Source organism: Genypterus blacodes, unplaced genomic scaffold, assembly GCF_046128005.1.
Source record: "Genypterus blacodes isolate CSIRO-AG114 ecotype Tasmania unplaced genomic scaffold, CSIRO-AGI_Gbla_v1 ptg000053l_1, whole genome shotgun sequence".
NCBI lineage: Eukaryota > Metazoa > Chordata > Actinopteri > Ophidiiformes > Ophidiidae > Genypterus > Genypterus blacodes.
The window spans coordinates 1,258,160-1,279,266 of NW_027466865.1; the positions used below are offsets into that span (position 1 = coordinate 1,258,160).

The 21,107-nt window shown below is 42.8% G+C and overlaps 1 protein-coding gene across 2 annotated transcripts in view; it reads left to right on the forward strand.

Moving 5' to 3' along the window:
• Positions 1-20,755, forward strand: part of wscd2 (WSC domain containing 2) — a 37,294-nt gene extending 16,539 nt beyond the window's left edge. For both annotated transcript variants that reach the window (XM_076150994.1, XM_076150993.1), the window contains exons 2-9: positions 7,394-8,294; positions 10,964-11,078; positions 12,318-12,502; positions 14,508-14,629; positions 14,726-14,900; positions 16,502-16,666; positions 16,758-16,958; positions 20,080-20,755. In XM_076150994.1, the coding sequence (XP_076007109.1) occupies positions 7,901-8,294; positions 10,964-11,078; positions 12,318-12,502; positions 14,508-14,629; positions 14,726-14,900; positions 16,502-16,666; positions 16,758-16,958; positions 20,080-20,432 (1,710 nt within the window). In that variant the 5' untranslated portion in view covers positions 7,394-7,900 and the 3' untranslated portion in view covers positions 20,433-20,755. The remainder of the gene's footprint in view (positions 1-7,393; positions 8,295-10,963; positions 11,079-12,317; positions 12,503-14,507; positions 14,630-14,725; positions 14,901-16,501; positions 16,667-16,757; positions 16,959-20,079) is intronic.
• The last annotated feature ends 352 nt before the right edge of the window (positions 20,756-21,107 follow it).

Here is a 21,107-nt window from a genome sequence, read left to right on the forward strand (position 1 = left end):
GGGATGTAGGAGTGGCAGTTATTGAGTCCCTGAACCTCACAGGGTAGGAATCTGAGCTATTTCTGCCTGTTTTGGTGCTTTGTGGTGACACATCATTAGTGCCTGGAGTGTCTCTCCCGTTGGCATCAGTGCTTCTCTCTCAGAAAGAGTGAAAGTTTTCTCTCCAATTTCCTTCCCTCCCCTCATTCCCTCAGATTTTCAGATTCGCAAACACGCCATATTTGACTATGACAGCATTCATTTGCAAGAGGAGCAGAGAGTGCCGACCCACATATTGTGAAAAGGTTTCGTCTGTCTCTACCTCTGTGCGCTCTGTGTCCTGCTCCGTCCATAATCACAGTGGGGGTGTAATTTATTTACTCCTATTCTCCTCTTAACGATGGCGGCTGCATATCCCCACATACTGGGACATCAGTCTGTCGATAACAACACTCCAGCTTAACAATATTGTGTCCCAGCTGAGGAAGAGGATTATATTATTTTTAGACCCTGTAATTTACCTCTTCCCTTACACAGTAAAAGGTTTCCACTGAGCGTAATGGACCGTTCAGTATTATAAGGATTACAATAGGCATTTTTCTTACCATCCTGGGCTTAATTTTAATCTTAAAAGAATGCGCTTAAAACCCTTAATGTAACTGGTCTGTTTGAAGCCAAAATCATGGTGTTTCACAATATACTAGCTTGGGATGTTTGTCCCAACAGCACCAAAGCAAGAGCAAAGCAATCCACTGTGACCGATCTAGAGCTACTGTAATTCTTTATTGGTCTAAAGAAGTAAGAGGCTTTACTTTTTTCTTTTTTTTTTAAATGGCATCAAATGAAAAATCCCTTCAAACTTTTGCCAGCCCGGTTGCATGTTTTATTCCAATGCCAAGTCAAGTTCATTTGTGCAGCTCAGTATCTCTTAGATTAGATGAAAGAAGCCACGGGAGAGCAGAGAAGTTCGGGTAAGATACAGCCTCAAAATTGTTTCATAGGTCAGGGGCCCCTGTCGATCACGGGCCCTTAGAGTTGTCTTTATTTCCCCATTCCCTTTCTTACACACAGTGGGAAAGAGGATGGGAACTACTAAACTTTGTTATTTTTAAAACTAAAGCAACCACAGCAACTTTCATGCCCTTTAATGCCTTTAATGCCACTAAAATAGATTTAGTGTTGGAGCTATAGGCTGTGTGACATTTTAACTGTTCAGTTTATAACAGAAGGTGGGAGTTGTTGATCTCCAGGTGATTTTGTCATTTATTCATTCTGCATTTTAAACCGGCTGACTGATCTAGAGATGTTCAAGTTTTATCTACCTCAGGTCATATTGTGTGTGTGTGTGTGTGTGTGTGTGTGTGTGTGTGTGTGTGTGTGTGTGTGTGTGTGTGTGTGTGTGTGTGTGTTTGGGTGTTTGTGTGTGTATAGGCGATGGTGCAGAAATGTATTCTCACTTGTGTGATATAGTCAGATCCCCACTGTGTGTATGACTAATTCATATGGAATTAAACACATATTACTCTAAATGATGCAGTACCGTGGATTAGTTGTAACCAGCATACATCTTAACTACTGTGTTGGATCAAGTCACAGTCACAGTCTGCCGAATTTTATCTATTACAAAAATGTAATTTTCATCTTGGATGGTTTGGGAGAAAATAATTAGCATTTTAAAGCAAACGTCTTGTTAAAAGTTTCTTATCCTGCCGTTATAATCTTTCATATAGAGTGCTTCTCACTCACATCTTTGCTGATGAGTTTCCTTTGAGTGGCCACCAGCAAATAATTGAGCTGGGCACTGAGCCAATCCCTAATGCAGGCACACACCGGGATTAAACACCGGTTTAATTAAAATGGCTGGCATGAAAATAGGAGCCAAAACAGTAACACACATAATGTGGTTACCTTTGACAGACACACAGCAGAGGAAAATGCTTTGGAAGTGTCATTCTGTTGTTATTGGAGGGAGCCATGTTCACACGCACGCCTGTTTTCTGGGGTCATGCACTTTTGAAAGCTGCCATCTGCAAACCGCTCGGTGCTCTACAGAGGAGGAGGCTCGAGCGGCTCTATTTGGCACATTGCATTTTGACTGTATGAATTACACTGAAAGTCATTGTCTTATTATTATTTTGCCTGGTACATTGTTTTTTTTGGTGGTTTGTTTTTTGCATTACAGCAATTACGATTTATTCTTGCTTAATATGTTACATGAATACCTGAAAATGTCTTCTTTCTTTCTGGTGGTCTGGTGTATTCATGCATCAGGACACTTTACTCAGAAAATCTTGCTGTTAATTTAAAAATAAGCAAGGCCCGTGTTATCACCAGGGAGGAGTGTGATCTTTACTTTGATTTCATTTGACAACCGCAGCTAATGTGAGCTGGCAGGCCAAAAACATACCAGGAGAGAGGAAAGAGGGGCCCCGGGGTGAGGGGAGGGTCAGGGTCGCTGCAGCTATGCTTTTAACCCTTTTTCTGCAGGAGAGTCCTGAGTTTTTAGTGCAGAGCTGTTGCACCTATAGGTCCAGTGTGCACATAACACACAGAGGGGAGGATGTAAAAAGATCGACGGCGAGAGACTGAAGCGACTCAAATGGTTTTCTCTCCTGCTGAGTGCCAGTGCCAGTGCACCGGATACCCTCCTGTTCCTGGCGCGGTTAATACTGATGATTTTAGTGCTGCAGTAATGTGTCTTTCTGACCTCAGCACTGTCTTTATTGTGGACCAATAGAGCCCCTGCAATGACACCGCAAAGTTGATTTAGTGGTATTGTGGTTTTTTCTCCTACTTTCACATTGTGAAAACACAGAGAGGAAAGCTGACTTCAGAATATGGGAGGATACACTTACATCTAATGTATCTCAGCTGGTGCTGCCTGCAGATTGTAGCGGTTTCAGAGCCTCACCCCGTTTGACATGAAAAGAGCTTTTTTGTTGGCACTGGAAATACTAAGGAATGGAAATTGAATACATCTGCAGAATGGTCTTGCTGCGCTACATATTTCATCCATTCAGCTGTGGGAAAATATCCACCCCTGTTCACCTTCAGTCCCAGAACAGGAGATAAGATGTAAATCAAAAACATGGTTCTATCCTGTGTCTGATTTGTGCCACAGTCTCACTCTGTTCACTCTTTGCAGAATGTACGCCGTTAGAGGAGCCTTGTAGCGTACAACCGTCACTACATCGCCTCACAGTTTAGCTCTCTGTAATGATTCCCGAAGACGACTCTTTGTCAGCTCACCGTAAGCGATGTTTCAGAACCTGTGCTAGCAGAGCCTTTGCTGCCTGCTCTTCCTGTTTAGTGGGTCCCAGAACAGATATGAAGAATATTTATGGTTTGACTTTCGGAGCCTACAGCACAAGCTCAGCTGCTCGGCAAAGATTAACTTTGATATTTCCTCCCACAAATCTGATCTGATTAAATATTTGCCAGCTCATTTAATATGAGGGTGAAATTAATGGTCAGTCAGTGAGTTCACATCCACTCCATTTGAGTAATTGCCATGATTTGACTAAAAGACCTCTATGGCACATTCTGTCCCTTGCATCTCTGCTTTTATATAAGTGCCATACCTGAGTCATGCTGTTATGAAGTTCACCTGCTTTGGCTCTTAGCAACGCCATCATACTGTGCTCCTCATGGCTATAGGGTTCCATATAATTGCTGTCAGATCCTTTCACACATGTGACATTTGAACCTGCAATTAGTCATGAGTAGACTCCAATTTAATTTTGAAAATTGTGGAGGATATAAATAATAAATACAGAGGAGTAACCTATACGTGCCTGTGTTGCACGTTGTGTGTGTGTGAATAATGTCTAATATGCAAGATGCAAACGTTAGTGTCGGGTCATTTTCTCCACGCTATTCAAACACTGTGTGCGGTTGCAGTATCAGTGTTGCGTTGATGTAAAGTGAGCACTCACTCACAGGCCCAAAATGCTGTTGTGCATATTTGCTCGTGAACTCAAGACCTCGGCCTCACCCGGTGTCCACGCAAACATTTTTGGGACTAGATCAAAGCGTTCTTCAGGCACTGTATTGAAAAATAGCTCTCTTTCCTCTGGAGAAGGGTGTGTAGAGTTGACCTTGAGCGAACACAGGCTGAGGAAGATAGATGCCAACTCGCCCGTCTCTTGACCCATGACCTTTGTTGAATGTTACAGCGAAACCCAGTCAGACAAGGAACTGCTGCCTTACCAAGGTGAAGGTAAGCTCATTATTTCTGTCATGGTGAGGAATCCTTGACCTGTTAGACCCTCCAGCAATCTCACACTCAATCAACCCGTCCATCATCTGTTACACCACCACCATCCTAGTGCCGTACTTGAGGGTTCGATCAGGACCTGCTTGCAGGTTCCCAAGCAGCATGACAGGAGGAAATACTTTCATTTTCATTTCATGGTCAGGTATTCCAGAGGCTGTCAATGACTTAGGGACAGGGTCAACAGACACGACATCCCATGGTGATTGTCTTACAGAACTGAGTCTGCTGAAAAGTACACTTTACCTTCCCCACATTCATTTCAGGGTCACAGAAGGTCTGGCAATCAGAGTCTTCTGATCCTTCTCCCTAATTTTACCATCCCCCAAATCAAGCAGATGGCTGGAGAACTCCTTTCCAGCCTGCCAGTCCTCATGTTCACCTTCAGCTTGTGTTTGTGCTTGAGAGGATCAAGGCGTGGAAGTTAACAACTGGGAGTATCTGTCTAGGTAGTCACCAAATAGGACAACATTGACTTCCTAAGGTTGGTCAGACTCGATCAGTTGTGCCTGAATTCTCTCCACACACTCGACATTAAAGCGCTGGACACTGAAGAGCTCAACCCAGGTGATCGATCTGTTCTCTTTGCTAATCTCAGCTACTGAGGACGGATGTACCTTTGATGGTACAGACAGAATTTTGGAAGATTGGGATCAGGATCTTAAACCTTGAATGAGCAGCCCTACCAACCTCAAGGTTCTGAGCAGCAAAGCCTGTACAGCCAACACACACCAGAGTACCATGCTCTGCCCTTATCTTAGCTGACATTACCTCAAAAGTAAAGGTCTTTCTGTAGCCTCCAGGTGAGTTCAGAATGTCATCTGTCTTGTGATTTTGTCCTCTTTTGGTGCAAGCACTACCACATAAACAGCCTCACAGAGTTCCTTCTGTTCGGCGTCCCGATTAGGACAAAGCAACTCTACGATCTTGTGTGGAACCTTTCAGACATGAAGATTTTGACAGCTTTTTATCCTCTGTCCTCTTGGCTGTGGCATGGCATTGCACTTGGACAGACTACCTCCCATTTGTGATTGTTCATCCTCAAGCGCTGACAGCATCTGATGTTTGATAAGATCCACATCTACATCACCCCTAGTGCATCTCTGCACACAGCATCTCTTCACGGACAAAGTCATCACTGAGCTAGTCCCAGAATCTTTTAAAGAGGTCCTGGGGTTTGGCAATGGAGGATGATAGCAAAGGTTTCCGTGACTTTCATTGAGGATGCGTCGCTTGAGACCTCATTTGTTTATCTGATGCCATGTTGAGGATGTGTCGCTTGAGAACTCACCGTCATAGCAGTAATCCACTCTCTGTTGTCCTCAAGCAAGCCCATGTCCTGAGCTGTCTCGTTGAGAGTCTTTACTTATTGCCCTCAGACATCTTAAGGTTCTCATAGCTCTGTGGGCCCCTGATATAAGCAAGTAGAACCTTCAAAAGGAATCTCTCTCCCTGGACAACTGCGAGTTGCATGTTCTTCCTATCATCGTGGGAATCTGTCCTTCTTTTGGCTGCCTCACTCTCTCTTTTTTTAATCCCGCTTCTGCTCATTCCATGTGTCGTGCTCTTGAATCTCAATATACAGCTATTGCCTTGCCTTAGGGTCGCTCCTGTTGAGCAATGAGCACAGCACTGAAGTGTCTTTGGCTGCAGCCAGGGCCTCCTTTGCATGGCCTTCGCTGAAGACAATATTCTGCTGACCCAACATTGCTGTATTTAGTTAGACCTTGTCACCACAAAGGGGAATTTAACCTCAACACTATTGTGATTAATATCTTAACAATGTAGAGCTTGTTTGAGTCAATATCAGATTTTTACCGTCAGGGCGGAAATTGTTGTGTAATGTAAATGTGATATTTGCAGACTGCAGGAGTCAACTTCTGTTGTTTATCGGGCGTCAACCTGTAGAAATATAATAATAATAGAAGAAATGATAGTATTGTCCTATCTGAATCCTTCCAGAATAGAGGATGTTCTTCTCTTCATATTTCATTTTTAAATATGGCTGTTAGATCGTTGCATGTATTTGTAACTGAGCATTTTCTCATATGAATCATACTGAAACAGGCTCAGACCGATTTTGATGCAGAAACTCGTCCTTGTCCTCTGTAGAAGTCAGATCAAAATGGAGGGGCAAAGGTTTTAGCCATCAAGAATGTTGTGGCCAGATGGTTGATGCCAATTAACAGAATATGATCTGTTTCTCCTTGAGGGTCCCAGACAAACCAGAGGGTAATGTGGAGCTGAGGGGATCCACAGAGGCGGTGAGGTTTCAGGTGACGAGTGCTCTGCAGATTGTTCTGGGGCAGACGGGGAGTCAGAAGGGCGAGCGTCTTGTCAAAAGTTCTGGCAAGTTCCCTGACCCTGCAGAGTGTTGCGTTACCTTCCCCATGTGTAGCTTTTCAGGCTTGTCCCAGAACAGAGGGTCCTTTGAAAGAGATCGCAGAGGATTCAGAAAGTGGCGATTCAACACTCCCATTGAAATAAGTGACAAATTATAGGGGGAGTTGTTTCATTCTTAATTTAAAATCAGGCACCGTGCAGATTCAATGAATTTGCATTCCTGCCTCACACTGATATAAATCATCATCACCCTGGATCATCTTGAATACTAATTTTTGTTTAGTTTGCATGTTTCTTCATACGTTTAAAGCTGTATTTGTGTTTCTCCTCTCAATTTATCAGAGCTCAGAGCTTGCTGGAGTGTGAGTGACACTTTCCGCTACATTTTGCCTGCATGGTCACACAGTTGCAAAATTTCAAATGATTCATTCCATTTTTTATTATAGTTTCTTTGTTTTTCTGTCCTTGTTTTTGCCACTTGTGTATTTCTGTCACACGGTGTGCAGACAAATGACATGACAGGATAATTCCACTTGCTTTTTAATTATAAATTGGAATTCTATGAAACAACACCGTAAAAATGCACCTTGATTTTACTTTCTAAACATTGTTGAAAATGTGTGACTAAACATCGGAAAGCTTCACAACAGAAAACTGTGTTTTTATTGCATCTGCTGCACTGTTTCATCCTTTTGTACCCTGCCGCCGTTTCTTTATTTCCATGTGCAACAAAGCTTACTCAGGTGTGGACTTATTCCTCTGTTTTCTTTGTCTTTTTTTTTCTTGTCCTTCTTGCAGATGGCGAGACACACCCTCTCTCCCCGCTTGTCTCAGTGAATAGCCCGGCGCACAAAAGCGGAGGGTTCTCAGCTCAGCCTGTAAATAAAACCCTCTTCCCTCTGCACAGTGTGGGAGAAACTAACACTGTGGCTCTGGTGTGGCAACTCTGTAGGCTGATAACTGGACTGAAAGCAGTGTTTAGAGATCACGTTCCTCCTGGAGCCGCTCACCTTTCCCGCTGTGGCCCCAGAGCAGGATCTCAGTGCTGCCACGGGGGAGCATAGAGACACGATCCCTTGCACCACCAAGTGCACAGGTGTCTGCCTCATGAGACTGAAAAGGCAAATATGAGGATAAACTCACGCGATGGTTTAGACGACCTTCCAGAATTGGATTAAGATGTTTTACGGACATTCCCTCCGTTTCAGTTGTTTCTCTTTGGGAGCAGGCAAAGCTGCTTTAGTTTCTTCTACTTTATGACTTTTCTCACTGAGGGAGGGTGATTGAGCAGCAGGGGACCGCAGCATGGCCAGACCTCTGCTGAAGATACAGCGCTATTTCCGCCGGAAACCTGTGCGCTTCTTTTCCCTCATCCTCCTCTACCTGACTGCTGGGAGCCTGGTGTTCCTTCACTCTGGCATTGTTGGGGACAGCGGACCTGGACCCGGCAGTGGGACCAGAGATAAAGTCGTGGCACCAGAGACGGGGAGTCGGGCATCGGCGCCAGAAAGTCGGGGACTTGGCATTATGAGTAGGGTGTTCAAGGAGAAGCGGAGATCAGGCCGCAGGTATGGTACTTCATGGATGAAAAAGACACCACAGGAGGGCCATGAGGTCGTGCGCAGGGGGGGAGACTACACTAACAACTGGAACCGAGCACTTAAAGGACGCAATGCCAAAGACACTGATGAGGGAAGAGGTGAGTTTTACTGGACTTTACCAAATAACTATTACTACAAGTGTTTCACATTAAAATGTTAAAGGAAACCTTTCCAACCATGTTAAAATTGTTAATCATGGTAAAATTAAGTTTGTAGACTTGTTCAATCATTACACATCTGAGCTGACTTGATTGCACACAGTGGTAGAATTATGTTGTTGCTTCTCTCACAAACCAAATCATCATACACAGTTAGTGTAATGGTACAATGCAGTACACAGATAAAAGTGTTTAAATAAAATTAATGCTGCAATGAAAAAAATCTCAAGTGAGAAAATAATCACAAAATGTTGCAAAACAATTACAATGTTAATAAGAAGTCGTTGTGAAAGAGTGATATCTCATTCATTATTATTATTATTAAGACACCAAGATCACATTTTTATTGCTGTAGTTGGTAATTATAATATTCCACTCCAATTTCATTTCAATTTAAATATTCTACATCCACCGGAAAGCAGCCGTTCTTCCTTCAACACTTCTTGTTAATGTGAATTTGATTGAGACTAATCTCTGATTACAAACTGCTCCATTATAATGATTGAGAATTTGTAGTTGTAATTGGCTGTGTTGCAAATCTCTAGAGAGATGATGAGTATGATTAAGTCCCTTGTTTTTTCCCCTGAGAGTCCTTCGGAAAGTCCCCCACCGAGCAGCTGCACAGAAAGTGAGATCTACCAAGCACATGTTCATCAACACTCACACTCTTAAAATGTTAACTGCTGGCTTGCAAATGACGGATGAAAGATGAAATCATGTCTCAAAAAAACACCAGCGTGTGAGGACTGGAAGCATAAAAAAGAGAGATAGCATTTGTAAGACATCCAAAATACAATAAGACATCATTTGCTCCCATCTGTCAGCTGTCAAATGTTCCCTGAACCAAATCCTACAGTCTCAAATATGTATTCATCCTTACGCCTTGTGATCAGGCTCACTCCAGTCTCCTCAGTGCTTATAACGCTGGAGGAAACACAGCAGAACACACTCGTCCCGCCCACAGATTCTGTAAATAATGTAATTAACATTCAGTACATTACATACATTATCAGGAAAGATTAACATTCGCTATTGAAGCCTTCTTAATTGGAAATAATCACATTTATTCATACCATTTCCAAATAAATCATATATGGCCGGTGTCCTTGAACACACCTGGACCTTACTGTCAAAATATATTTTTACTGTGGTTGTGTGGGAATCTGGTTCATCCAAACCGCAGAATAGCAACAAAATCTAAGTTGCTGGGAGTATGAAAATAATTGTGCGTGATCCCTGTTATATCTGTGTCAGTGCTGTCAAAGTATTTTCTGGGATTTGCTCCAACCCCTATGAGCCTGAAGAGGATCCAGCAGCTACAGCAAAGTGTGTGTGTGTGTGTGTGCATTCTAGTGCAGCCTAATGAAGAGCTATTTCTTTTTTTTCCCTACGTAAGATTTCGAAAACAAACATGTTGACACTGTACATTCCACCCAAGGGTTATCTGATTAGATGAGGGTCTCTCAGTCTGGCATAGTCTTCCTCTTCCCTTCCTCTTCCCCTCCCGCTCTTCCTTTGTTTAAGCTCTAACCTCACAGGACATGATGGATAGTCATTAGTCACTTCAAAGTGTTCGTTTGCTCTCCTACATCCAGCAACACTCATTATACAACAGCCTCAACCATCTTCTGGACCCGGCCATGTTGGGAATAAGAGACCCCCCGGCCCCCCTCTGCACCTCCCCCTCGTGCTCCAAATGCACGTATTCCCTCTTGCTTGCTCTGAAAATTCATTTGGAAGGAACATTGCGGCACAAGATGCATATCGCAGCACATAAACCCATTCCCACAAGGTTGTTGTAGAGTAGACCTCTTCTATATTAAACGTGTTTAGAAATAGATCGTATACAATGTGCTTTTTAGCTGCATCCTCTGTTACTCTCCTGTTCCATCCGCTCCTCTATCCTTCACCGGTTCATTGGATTGATTTGAATGTTTTATGTCATATACATGAAAGGGCATAGCAACATTCAAAGTGTAATAAAAGTGCAGATGCATTTCAATGTCATAAAGCAGATTATTCCAGCTCAACAATAGTTAGGGGGGAGATTACTGAGTCCTCCAGTGCACCACATGCTGTTCAAATGCAGGCCTTTAAACCATAACAATTAAAGTAATACAGCACGGCTCGGACTCGATGCTTTCTCCATTTAGCTATTAACCGGGGACTCAGAGGGGGAATGGCAGAGCGCAGATGGTGAGAGGCTTGTTTGTCAAAGGTAAAGCAGAGAGGAAATAAAGGCTGCAAGGTTCTCTGTGTCCCTCAGTGTCTCCTCACAGTGCCACAACCCCACCCCCATGTGAAAAATGCAGATGAGTGCCACTACAGTTACAGGCCACTAGAAGGGGATGTGTGTCTTTATGAATAAATAAAGATTCCTGCCCTAGTTTGGGCTCCGACAATGTTACTCCACTGGGTAGTCTTTCTAAGGAACACACTGTTGCCGCACGCAGACATTTTATGTAAATGTTATGTTTTGAAATTGAAACTCAAACTCTCATTTCAGACGCATCCTTTATCAAACAGGATGTACCGTCGGGGTGTGATGTTTGACCTGGGATGTGTTTCGTGTCTCTGCACTAATTTATGTTTTACTGTCTCTTCCTCAGCGAAGTATATTGGATGCTACATTGATGACACACACAAAAGAGCACTGAGAGGAGTTTCCTTTTTCGACTACAAAAAAATGACCGTTTTCCGTTGCCAGGACAACTGTGCAGAAAGGTATGACAGCCGGGGAAAAAACAACCATTAGCAATCCCTCTGCCTTCCTTTTATTTCCTCATTTTTACTGTCAGCCTAAGAAATACTTCAAGTGAACGCCGTAAATACGAAAAGCTGACTGTGATAAAAGTTAGTTTATCATTTTTGCTGTTTCATAGAGCTCGACAGATACGACCAAGGAAAAGATTACAGCACACGCGGCAGAGAAATGGTTTAAATGATGAAGAAATGTTATCATGACGTGTCCAACAGAGTCTTGTTTACAATACAGCAGTGTGTGAGGATCATATCTATACTGAGCAGATGGCAGTGTGGAAGTCTTTAGAATATTTTTCAACTGTGGCATCAATTCATATACATTTGTCATAACGCTCTTTACAAAGTGGAACGAAAGGAATCTGAGCTGATAGATCATTGCCAGACTTTTAAAACTAATACCTGCAGTACTGTTAAAAGGCACGTATGGGGATTATACATGAAGCGATGGGCCTTCTAAAGGCTCCCTCAAAGCTTTGTCACCTGTTTCTTCACACCATGTCCTCCACCCCTCCTACCTTCGCCCACTCAATTCTCCTTTTTCTCTCTCTCTTTCTCTGTCTCGCTCTCTCTCAGAGGAATACCTCACACAGCTCTACTGCATGCATTAAATTACACCCATCACTGATTCGCACATAGCCGTGAGGAGCTTGTTTTCGGCGTTTCTCCCCCCCTAGCCTGTCCACCTCTCTCTGTGCCGAGGGTTAATAAAAACAGACAAATAAATGAGGGGCAACAGCACATAGCAGCACATGGAGGGTTTTGGGCTTGATTGACATCCCTGGGGATTTGGCCCGTGTGAAGGGTGTGTTAGCCTTCTAATTGCATTCGAAAGGCCTCTTGGGAGTCAGATTCTTCTTGAGGCGACAACAAGCAGTCCATAAGCGCGAAGAGGCCGCGTTTGATGGATTCAGTTTTCAAGTATACTACATTGATTTGTAATTGGCTTTGCCTCAGTGCCTCAAGGTGTGTACAGAATTTCTCATCTTCATCAGTTGTATTGACTAAAGGTTGCCCATGTTTAATTTCATTGAGTATAATTATAGAAGTCATCTGCCTATAAATGTATTTTTATTCTTTATTGTTTTCTGCTTAATACATCACAGTCCGCCCACAGACTGATTTGCCCTGTACAGGATACTCGATTGAACTTTGTTTTCCTTTGCTGATGATGGAATTTTTTTTTTCCATCTTTCGGTGTAGAGGTTACATGTTTGCGGGGCTGGAATTTGGTTCAGAGTGTTACTGCGGTCACAGGATCCAGGCCCCCAACGCCTCAGAGAGTGAATGCAACATGGAGTGCAAAGGAGAGAAGAGCAACCTGTGTGGAGGAGCCAACCGACTGTCCATCTATCGGCTGGAGCTGAGCCAGGAGTCAGCACGCCGCTGTGAGTCCCCACTCAGGTCCAACAAAAAGCTCCCCTGGGCTTCACAGGGACCACATGCAGGTCCACACACACACACTGACAAAGCTGTCAAGGGAACACATGGCAGCTGTTTGGAATCACAAGTATTTGCCGTGTTTAATTAATAAGACATGAATAGAGATGTCACTCTGTAAACTCATATTCCTGGCGAGGGACATTCTTTGAGATTCTACTTCAATCCAAAAATGAAGCCGTCTTCGTGTTTGGAGGGATTTGTTTAAATTTTTGGGGGGTTAATGCCATAGTTGGGAGCAGACAGCTCTGTTGTGTTTACTGTTCCCCGGAGAGCTGAGCTACCTAGTCCAGCCAGTCGTGGTCTGCATCCTAAATACGCTCTGCCTGCCTCTGAAAACTGAAATGAAGGAAGGAAAGGCTGATTATCAGAAGTGGGCAGGAGACATCAAATCCCCACTGCCAAAGTGGGAGATTTCTGTGTGTTGCTGTTGTTTATTTAAAACGAGATTCTGGCTTCTTGTTTTCTCGTTTTTTTCCTGCTTTGAAACAGCCAACCGGGCCACAATAAGAGGCATTTTTTTTCTCTTCCACACTTTCTTCCTCTCCCTCTCCTGATCATGAGTGGCCGATAGATATTTTAGTACTCTTGCATCAATTCAACTCAGATGCCTCTCCTCGTCCAGTTCAGCGCTGTTTTTTTAGCGTTTTCATTTCTCTTTTTCCATCTTTCAGACTGCTGAGCACAGCTGTAATTGTTTGTGTTTTCACCTATGACCCTCATCTATCATGTGAGTCCTGCTGAGCGCATAAAACAGGAAATGCAGGGAATGTGTTAAAGTGGCCCTATGGTGGGTTGCCACTTACAAACCATTATCATCTGATTTGGCCAAGCATTTCCAGTAAATCATGACTGCTGTGATTGCGCTGCATACAAAATAGGGTATTGTGCAGTACTATTATCCTTTTGTTATTCTTGGCCTACAGTGCTTTATTTTTACACACGCGTGTTAACATGTTACTTGACTTCTAAAGCTCTTGTGTGTCCTTGCGTGCAATAGATGGTGAGTGTACACACATGAGTGCTGCTCGTTGTCTTGTCAAAGGCAGCACAAAAACGCATTTTATTATTAAGATAAAAGGAATTGCCTCGTGGAGGAAAGGAGGGATAAAAGACAGGAGGGTTAACCAGACTGAGAAGAAATGTCAAATAAAACATGGTGTATATACATGGTTACTGTTAATTTACTTGCTGCATTATCCTAATGCCTTTGAGCATGACATTATTGCATTCAATAAAACAGTGCAGAAATATGTGTTGTGGATATTGGCAGCGTTAGCTTATATCGGACTCTATGGTCCATTTGCATTTTTTATTCACCGTTTCAACAGGCAAGCTGTCTTCATCAGTTTACCTGTCAGTGTAAAAAGCTTCCAGTGTTATTGATGCTTAACATTTCACAGTCTGTTGACTGCAGAGACAGCTTCATATGGATCAACATGGCTGTCATGTTGACAGAACGAAATAAATATGAAATAGATGCTCATAGGTTTTTCGTCACCAGTGGGACCATTCAAACAAACCAAAAATGTGGCAACGTAACATGAATGGGTTCTTTTTCAGGATAAAGTCAAAAGTAATTGAACGGTAAAGCTGTGAATAACATCCTCCACTCAAGGAGCGCTGGTTGTTTCAGGAGAGAGATTCCCCAGATAGGACATCACTCTTCTCCGCTGTGATATGTGATCTATAGCAGAGCAGATTGAGCTTGTAGTGTTAAAGGTCGTCATCACAGTGCAGGAATGTGAGGAGCCCCTGTAGCGGTGGTATTGGTTCAGTCCACTGCCAGGTCAGGGCCTCAATAGACTGTAGGAGAGCCCCGGCGGGAGCTCTTCATCAAGGGTCAGTGGAAAGAGGCCAAGCTGATGGGCGTTGTGCTCAGTATCCATGAGAGTGGAGTTTATATATAGGTCTCCTGTAGCATTCTCATTTGTTCTGTCTGATGTGTTTCAGATGGGAGCGCCATTTTCAAGGGGTGTTTCCAAAGGCCTGACAATGTCACCTTGGCACTCCCATACACCGCAGTCATCCAAAACATGTCTGTGGATAAGTGTGTTGACATGTGCACGGAGAAGGTGAAGGCTGCATTCTTTCACAGCAAATTTATTTCTACATGCACACTTCTGAGTCTCTAAAGGCCTTCTTCTCTTTGTCCATTTCCTGTCCTTCAGGAGAAATCTCTGGCTGTCCTCGCTGGAGATCGATGTTATTGTGGGTTCCCGACTTCTCTGTTTTCCCTTCACGAGCTGGAGGATGAGGACATGTGTCTTAACCGCTGTCACGGGGAAGAGTTTGAGAGCTGCGGAAACGAAGAGTACTTTGTGGTGTATCAGACTCAGGTTCAAGGTGAGGAGTGGCGGCTCGCTTCCATCCACATCATCCTGTGACATCCCTGCACCACAGGCTGACATACGCTCATATTTAAGCACTAGTTTATGGGAGGGAAATGCCATCCTTTTGACTCCACTACGCTCATGTGATTGCTGGATTTACTGTGTAGATTAAAGTTTTAAATGAATTAATATTGGAAAAACCTGACATATTTTGCTCAATGACACAATCCATTTTAGCAGCAGAGTTTTAGAAAGGAGCAAACAGTTTGATAGGTTTACTGGAGTGCAGAGAGGCATGTAATCCTTCTTCTGACCTGGAAAGCATGATAATCCTCAAAATTGAAAATACAACGCAGTGGTGTTGTTAGGGTAGAACCATGAGAGATAACCAGTGGGGCCCGAAATCTCAGTTTGTCCCTTCCAATGAGATACATTTTGATTTAGGTTTGATTTTCATAATTCCTTCATAGTATTTTCATTATGAAGCCGAGCAACGATGTGCATGTGTATTGTTTTTACTGTTTTCATGAGACTACAAGATCATTTTCTTGAGCATTTGAGAAAATTAAACAGTGTTATGTTGTTTGCTGGAGATTTTTCCCCAAAATCTGGAGAAAACATCTCCTCAGATGATTATTGCAGTCAGTGTCAAGCTCTGATTGAACAGAAATGTGATGTGCTGATTAATATATTCTTCTCTTCTGCCATTGCTAATTCCTGCAATGATTTTACTGTGGCTGAAATATCTGCATATTCTTTGGACATTTGTTTGACCAAAATGATCTTGTTGTCTCTGGAAAATAATAGCAAAAATAAAGATATTATACATGTTAACAGGTCACCACAATGTCACCAATGAAATAAATCTGTTAATACTGGTTCTGTCACTGCACACGCACACATACACACACACACATGAGCAGCCACTGGAGTGTGTATCTAGTGTGTAGATGCGTGTCTGAGCTCAGTTCACACTGTGTTCACCCTGTTTCTTTTTCATAACCTTGCACAAACATCGTGGTAAGCAAATCTTCCCGAATGCACCAGAGAGCTTTGACTTGAATCAGCAAAACTCAGGGAGCCGTAAACAAAATCTAAGTGTAACGCTGTGAAGCTCGTAGCAGAAAGCAAGAAAGCTTAGGAACTCATTTAAGGTTTTATTAACCCATCAAAACACTGAAAGCTGTGATTGGTCGTTTTTGTGATGAAGATGAGCCATAATGTGAGTATCTCCTTTGACCTTTTCTGTTATGGCCTTCTTCCTTCTTTTAGCCACAAACCTCCACTGTTTCCACATCAACATAAACTCAAATCCTCCTCTGCACCATCGTCCTTTCGAAATGCTATTAGGCAAGAAGTGACTGGACTCAGATCCTATCTAGTCACAGACACATCCAGTATTAGTCATGGATCTCTGCCACATACTTCAACCCTATGACATCACATGTTTAAGCCTCTGCAGAGGTACAGTTAGAAATGTGCAGAATACTATGCTGTACTTTGATCTGTACTCAAAAGGATGCAGCTCCAGTGACAAGCTTCTGTCAGCAAAAAGAAAAAATCCCAAACAAATCAATAATCCTGCGTGTATGCTCTTTGTGTATTGCCCGTCAGACAACCGCTGCATGGACCGCCACTTCCTCCCAACTCGCTCTAAGCAGCTGGTGGCCCTCGCCAGTTTTCCCGGAGCTGGAAACACCTGGGCCCGGCACCTCATCGAGCTGGCTACTGGCTTCTACACAGGCAGCTACTACTTTGACGGCTCCCTGTATAATAAAGGTACGCGTTCAGCATTCACCTGGCACCATTCTACCTCCAGACTCCTCCAGACGTACAGAGCTCTGGGAATTCACGCCTCATCTCTTGATAGGATTTAAAGGCGAGCGAGACCACTGGCGGAGCGGGAGGACGATCTGCATTAAGACACACGAGAGCGGCAAGAAGGAGATCGAAACCTTTGACTCCAGCATCCTTATGATCCGCAACCCCTATAAAGCCCTCATGGCTGAGTTTAATCGCAAATATGGCGGCCATATTGGGTTTGCTTCACAGGCACATTGGAGAGGGAAAGGTGAGCTAATCTCTATTTAACATTGCAACATTGTTATTATATTGCATTCTACAGTTTTTGGTCTATTATTTTCCTAATAATGACAGATGAACTTTTACACCGCTGTGCTTTTGTGCATCATTAGCATTGCCTACGTGTCAGGTTTCCAAACTGAAAACTGGAATCACAACATCCATAACAACTTCCCATTGTCGCATTTCACAATTTAAGTATTAACTTGTTAGTCTAAATATGCTCAATACTAAATATTTGTAGTAGCAGTAAATGTCTGTGTGAAATGACTTATTTCACTCATGAGTAGCCGCAGATGATAATACCTTGATAGATATTAGCTGAAGATGTGCCTCATATTCAGATTTAATTCATTACATTCATTTTTAGAAATTCCGCATAATATTATAAAACTGACAAAGAAACCGAGAACTGTGAGGGAATGAGTGACAGGTCCTCATTATTGCCTTAATGACAGAAGTCATCAACATGGCTTTCATTGTGTAAATGTTGTCATCCTGCAGCAGCCTGGTGACTGAGGCTGAGCTGTTGAGTAAAGAAATGAATTGCAATTAGCCAACTAACCACTGGTTTACGCCTCTCCCCCTCTTAGTCGTTGCATCTTTTTCCTTATGCTTCATTTAATTTGCTGCATCAGCACATACAAATCTAATTATTATTCTGCACGGATCCCATGTGCTGTATGTCTATCATAGGAAAATGCACTGAGAAAAAAAACCAAATCTTATTCGGACACATTTCTGAATGATTCAGTAGCTTCTGTATTGATATTGGACACTTGAACGTGCTTCTTTCATTCATCCTTTGGTGTCTATTGTGCCATCAGGCAGATTGTGACATTTTGTGCTGCACCCTGCGTCACCTTTATATTGTGTCACCATTTTCAGGTGTCAGCACAAATTAATCTACTTAAATTCCTGGCGGGCCTGCTCGGTTGATAGAAGAGATTTTTCGGAAAGGTCACGCGTAGAATGTAAGGAATAAAATATCAGGTCATGTGACTCAGACTTCATGCCTGTTGCTAAGACATCTTTATATTTCCTTGAAAATATACTTTTCTAACTACATCCACCCACCATAGTGTGACTCTGTAACCATGGTAACTGGCCCTGTCTTATCCATGAAACGTCCCTCTGACTTTTTCTGTGGTTTAATCAATTTTTTGCAGAGAGAGCGGTGAGGCGGTGCCCAGCAGTTGTCTCTCCCTCTCTTTGTGAAAACATCAGCACATTTGTCCTGCCTTTTCCAATCACTGTTTATTTGCTCTGTCAGAAGCAGATGATGCCATGACACTAGTAAGAGGAAGTATTTTTGACAGCTGCCACTTCAAATATGGAGACAAGCTCCCAGTTTGAGAGCGAGCATGACAGTGTGCACGGGGCCCAACATGAATGATTGGAGGCACTGACTCCTGTCAGGTCTGTGCGGCTCAGATGACGCTGCAGACACTGACACCTTCTAGTTTAGCCTCCCTTCAGCCCGCATGTCTTTGTCCGTGTCAGTATTATCTTACACAAACCCCTTTATTACCACGTTCTCAGGTTTCACAGGACAAACCTCTAATGAATAACATCATCTCCACTACATTTGACAGTCAGTCAAACTGGCAGCACGGGGATGTTTTCGCAATTATTTGAGTCTCACGATATTTTTAAAGCCCAGTTTTTCATTTAGTGTGTCCAGAGAGGTAGTTTCTCAATATTACTATACAGCCAGTAATGCTTTCACATTCAGTCCATAATATTCTGTCCTGTTCTGGTGCTAAAGTTGCCTCCCTCATTGGTTCCCGTGACAGCGCTGCAAACTCAGCAGGCTTTAAACTTTAACGACAACCTCTCCTAACAGTAAAGATGTTTGCTAATGCAGCATGGATCCTGCCAGCCGATGCTTTTATAGCCACGTGGATTATCAGTGAGTGAGAAGTTGCAAGCAAAGTATATTGCAAAACAGAATCCAAACAGTACAGTTAGACTGATGTCAGTGTATGATCGCTTCATTGTGACAAACAGCTCAGAGACGACAACAGCGGCACTCTTACGTTTCATAGGTTTTAATATATTTAAATCAATTCTCCGTCCTTGATTTATCTTACCTACAGTGGGAAGCCCTAATGTGGTGCCCAGTAACTATCTCCAGCTCTACAGAGAATAGTGCCTTGGTCAAATGTAAAGGCAGGAGCTTTAATCTAACACACATGGTGTTTGATGGCAAAATTGATTGACTATCATAGGCTTAATATGTATGATTGGTGTGAACAAAATATCAAAAACTATCCTCCACAAAGTCACAAAAGTTTAACAAATCTATGGTTCCCCTAAATATGGGCTCCACTGCAACCTGTAACTGTTCCGTTCCTTTTGTTTTTGCACAATGCCAGATACAGATACATCTGGAAGCATAACTTCCTTAGTGGAGATAACTATTCACAGCAACTGACGTCAGTGGGTTTGTTATGACTCACTTCTCCTTTTGGTTATTCTGTGCACACACTGACATTTTATTTTATTTCCCTATATCATTGATTTGTTGTAGTTGTTATAACAGTGAGTCATTCTGTAGCAACTGCAGTGACCACAGGCGATAGGACTGAGCTGCACGTCTCAGAGCCACAAACTTGGAACAGAATCTGGCAAGGAGAAGGCAAAAGGCAAGGTCCAGGGAAACAAATTAAAGATCGAAAAAACAGGAACACTAAACAGGAAGAGGATTGCTGGAACGCCTGAAACATTGTACAGAGTCAAACTGGCACAGAGAGACAGGAACGCACAGACTAAATACACCAGAGAGGGAAGGCTAATGAGGGACAGCTGACACTAATCAAGACAGGTGAAACTAATCAGGACAGGTGAAACTAATCAGGGCGGGGCAGACAATAAACACACAAGGACAGGAGGTGCAGTATCTGAAACGTGAGGAGAGGTGTAAGATAAATAACACAGGAAAGGAAGAAGGAATGAATGACACAATGACAAATATAACATAAGGAGCAGGGCGGGATACGTCACCATCATGATGGGGATTCATCATGATGGTGAATCATCTTGTTATTGATGGAAGCAGTCCGACATATAACTGTGTTTAACTTCTGGTGTCCTCATTTGTCCTACAGAGTGGCCTGAGTTTGTAAAGAACTATTCCCCTTGGTGGGCGTCCCACACGCTGGACTGGCTGAATTATGGGAAAAGGGTTCGTGTGGTGCATTTCGAGGTCTTGAAGAGAGAGCTGTTCTCCCAGCTCAAGGGAATGGTCCAGTTTCTAGGTTTGGAGGTTTCTGAGGACCGCCTGCTCTGCGTGGAGGGACAGAAGGATGGCAATTTCAAGCGTTCAGGGCTGCGCAAGCTTGAATATGACCCTTACACTCCTGACATGCGCACTAGCATAAATGAGCTGATCAGAACGGTTGATTCTGCCCTGAAGAAAAGAAACATGTCCGGGGTTCCAGAGGATTATATGCCAAGATGATATACAACATCTCTTTGTTTCTTTTGTCTCCTTTTATTGGACTACTATCACCTTGTAGGGTCATATGAATTTATTAGTTTTTCTTTATTAGTTTTTCCAATTTTTTTTCACATAGGTTGAGGCTACATATAGATTTTTTTTCTCTGCATTTATAGACAGAGGTGTGACTGACAAGGTTTGTGATACTCTTGGGCTGGAAATATTAAAAGCACTTCTTTTCCCGCTCTATGCACATGTGCTGTGTAAGCATGTGCACATGCCTTAACATAGAGAAGGTACGACACCTGTGACTCTGGAGAGCCACGTCTGTTTGTGCTTGGTCACTTTTTTGCCAATGGAAAAACATTTGATCCAAATGGTTTAATGAAATAATGTAAAGGCTGTTATATGAGCTTATTTTGTGCAGAATATAAATCATGATTTCAACATTCTGCTGCTATTCAGATATAGAACAATACTCTTTTATATGTGAAATGAAGTTCACCAAAACTTTAAAATGTAATATTTAGCCTTTTGCTATATGGAAAAATGCAATATACAGGCGATGACTACATGTTGAGGATGTCGTTATTTAACTCGCATTATGAAATTAATTAAGAGGAAAAGAACTCTCAACCTTTGGCCTCATATTAACGAAGATACTAATTTCTGATGGCACTGACTCAAGGAGATCTA